Source organism: Cryptomeria japonica, chromosome 11 (genome assembly GCF_030272615.1).
Source record: "Cryptomeria japonica chromosome 11, Sugi_1.0, whole genome shotgun sequence".
Lineage (NCBI taxonomy): Eukaryota > Viridiplantae > Streptophyta > Pinopsida > Cupressales > Cupressaceae > Cryptomeria > Cryptomeria japonica.
The window spans coordinates 623,211,598-623,215,013 of record NC_081415.1 but is presented as its reverse complement, the minus strand read 5'-3'; the positions used below and the strand labels follow the sequence as shown (position 1 = coordinate 623,215,013).

The following is a 3,416-nucleotide window of genomic DNA, read 5'->3' as shown; positions in this document are numbered from 1 at the left end:
ACCATCTCATTCATACTCATAATTTTTCATCAGACTCAAAAATGGTCAAAGATCCCTCCGTAGAAATCATGCATCAATGGTTTGGATTTATAGCTAGACAATATCCTCATAGACATACCTATGATAGCCTTTCTTTCTTCTTTAATATCAAAGTACCTACAATTTCTTACTTTAAATAAAGAAAAACGTTTATATCAAAGTGGTGGATATGTGAAAAAACTATCTCTGCTTCATTTTCATGTCATATTATATATGAAAGTGCATTTAGTCCCTTACAAATGACAAAACACTGTTTGCTTATTTTACAATTAACGTAGCGTACTACCATTATTCGAAAGCGATGTATTCAGGGAAAAACAGATTTGCTAGTCATATCTTGTCTGCCACTTCGAGGTTTTCGTTCACATCAAGATTCTTGCATTCAAAAAAGAAAGGTTCAATTGGACACGGCAATGCTTCAATGCAAACAAGAAACAATGAAATCCTAAACAGTTTTCTTCACAGTCGCTTTCTTTCCTACCTGAAAAAATGACCCTCCTCTGCATGTTTTCACCATTTGAATCTGTTAAAACTCTACGTGAAAATTATCGTTTGAGAGTTTAAGAGACAAAGATTTACCGAAAACTTCAAGAGAACAGTCAAACTACTACCCAACATTGGCAGGAAACATTTTAAATTTTGTGTATCCAACTTGTCATATACTATCTCAATGAGATACAATTGTATGACTCACCAGATCAACAAAGTGGCAAGAAAGAAAAATCATGTAAAATGCCCAAAACAAAACAGTCTAACCCTTAGGAATTATTTTTTAAGAAATTTGAAGGGTTGGTCCCGTGCCATAGCTTTCAAAACAGTCCGTCTCTCCATCACCACTTTCAGGAGGTGGAAGTAGAGGACATCTGCACAAAGGGCAGGTATCCTCATGCTTATCAATCCATTTGTCCAAACAAATTCTATGAAATATGTGACTGCAATTGCACAGCTCTCGGATTTCGTCATCTTCTTTGAAAGAGATCAAGCAGACTGCGCACACAAAATCCTCCTCGATCTCACTCATCACCTTCTCTGCAACAATATTTCGGAATGTAATGACAGGCAACCTCTTCTTTATCATCTGCCCTAATGTGGGAGAGAGATTTTCTTGAGATTCTGACCACAGATAGCTCTCATCTTGTGGCGGTCTTCTTAGTCTGAGGAGTGAAAGAAAGCAGGATATGAAGTTGTTTATATAGGCCATGGCTGATGCTGTGTATAGCAGCACTCTGGGTATAGCGATGTTACGGAAGCCCACTGGAAATCCCATGGCGGAGGAATATATGAGGAATTAGGGCACTTCGAGAATACACAGAAATGTAAGATAGAGCGTGAGATACTCTGGCTTTTGCCACAAAGCGTATATTTGTAGGCTGTTTTGGACAATGATACAAACCCACCGGTCTTATTTTCAAAACGTTGTCTCTGCTAATCGTGCAATTTCAAATGAAAAATGGCGAAAACATTGTTTTAATCTTCTGTCGGCTTTAAAAGTGTTTTCCTACGTCTTGTTCGTACAATAATTGGGTTCAATGTTATTTTGCTTTGTTCAAGGAGGACACGGCTAATCTGACTTCAAAACGGCTGACTAATCTTCACACAGTTAGCTAGTTCTAGATCTGTAATTTTTTACTCACATCGTGTTATGTCGAAATGTGTCTTTTTTAGACTCAAATTAGCTACAGTACCCTTTTAATTTGGGTATACTAAATGTAAATTTGTTTGGTTGGTCTTAATTCTCATTTTCAATAGTTAGATATTTTATTTTTTTTAATTTAGTGTTATTTCTTGATATTTAAAGACAAATAATTATATACATAGAATTAACATTTTTAAAGCATATTTTTATTTTAGAGATTAAGAAGATCATTGATAGCTTGTATTTAAATTATGATATTAAAAAAAGTAAAGAGCATATTTTTTAAAATAAAAAGAGAACTCTTACATATCTCTAAATGATATTAACCTTCAAAATTTTAGAAACAACAAAAACAAATCAAGATTATTTAGGAAGACAAGAGAGCAAATCTTTTTCCTATTTTTTTTTTCTTTGTTTTCTTTTTCTTTCAATTTTTCTAATAATGGAAGGTCGAATGTATTGCTACAAGGAGTTCATGATAACAAGATAGAGGGTCAACACAAAATCTAAGATATTCTTGTGATAGAGAGAAACCATATTTTTAGCATACAATAATACTATTTTACAATCTTGATTACTAGCACACACTCTTTGCTCATAATTATGTAACACTCTATTTAGTATTTACTTTCTTAATTTCATGGTTATAAATTTAATTATCTTAATTATTATTAACTAATCTACGTTTATTTCTGCTTATGTATATGAAGTTGATAATATCAACCTAGTGAAAACCTATATTTTTCTATTTTTTTGTGAAACCATCCAATTTTACATGACCTAGTTTGCTTCAAGATTTCATATTCTTATTAGGGTTCTTTATATCTCCACTTCTATAGTTTTGATGTGCCTAAAATCCAAAAATACATATTAATATTTGCTCAATTTCTTTAAATTTTGTATGTTTTTTCTATTATGGTTAATGAGGCTTGTTGCACTCTCTTTTTTACTCATCCTATCCACCTTTGGCTATTATATTAGTGAACTTGACTTTTAAATTTGATAATTTTAAGAAATTGTTCTATTAATGTTTACCTTGTTATATTACGTTCAAGACCTGAGCTAGTTAAGATCTTAATATTTCAATTTGGAGTATTTGACTAAACTCTAACATGCCAAAAACTAGTAAAAATTGAACCAGTTTTATATGCCCATAATGAGTAAATCAGTAGTATGATCATGTTTTTCAAGTGAACAACCAATATTTTAAAAATGAAATAGCTATTTTTGCTAATGTAGACCATCCTAGACAACTAACAATTATGTTTCACGATGTGTTTTCTAACAAGGCATATAGGTTAGAGACTTTAATTTTTTATGCTTATCCATTTTTTTGTATAACAACTAGTGCATCTAATTTCATCCCTAGTTTTAACATAATTGCATCATCTACCATTTACTTCAACCATCACTACTCATTCCATAATTTATCAATTATCCATTTTCAACTTTCCTTCACTTTATGATTTTCCATCTAGCTACACCCCTTCATTCTAGAACACCTCTATGTATGTTTTATTCGACACTACTAGACATGTTATATCACTTAACCAAGCTACTTTCATTGGAAACACTATGTCCTACACTCTAAATACCCTCAATTGTCTTATTTATTCAATTTCATTATCCCAATCAATTACTCCATCCACCCCTCTTACCTCCCATACTTATAATCACACGCTCACACTCATAATGGTTATCAAACCTTGTTACTCACCATACCATCTACTAATCTAGATGC

At 32.3% G+C, this 3,416-nt stretch overlaps 1 protein-coding gene across 1 annotated transcript; it reads right to left on the bottom strand.

The window, feature by feature from the left end:
• Window positions 1-632: 632 nt before the first annotated feature.
• LOC131063084 (brassinosteroid-responsive RING protein 1) lies at window positions 633-1,440 on the bottom strand. The gene has a single exon (XM_057996858.2). It carries the CDS (start codon window positions 1,304-1,306, stop codon window positions 812-814), a length of 495 nt encoding a protein of 164 aa, XP_057852841.1. The 5' UTR covers window positions 1,307-1,440; the 3' UTR covers window positions 633-811.
• Window positions 1,441-3,416: the final 1,976 nt, after the last annotated feature.

Coding starts and splice junctions, on each gene's coding strand:
- LOC131063084 (XM_057996858.2), bottom strand. CDS start 1,306: ATGGGATTTCCAGTGGGCTTCCGTAACATCGCTATACCCAGAGTGCTG.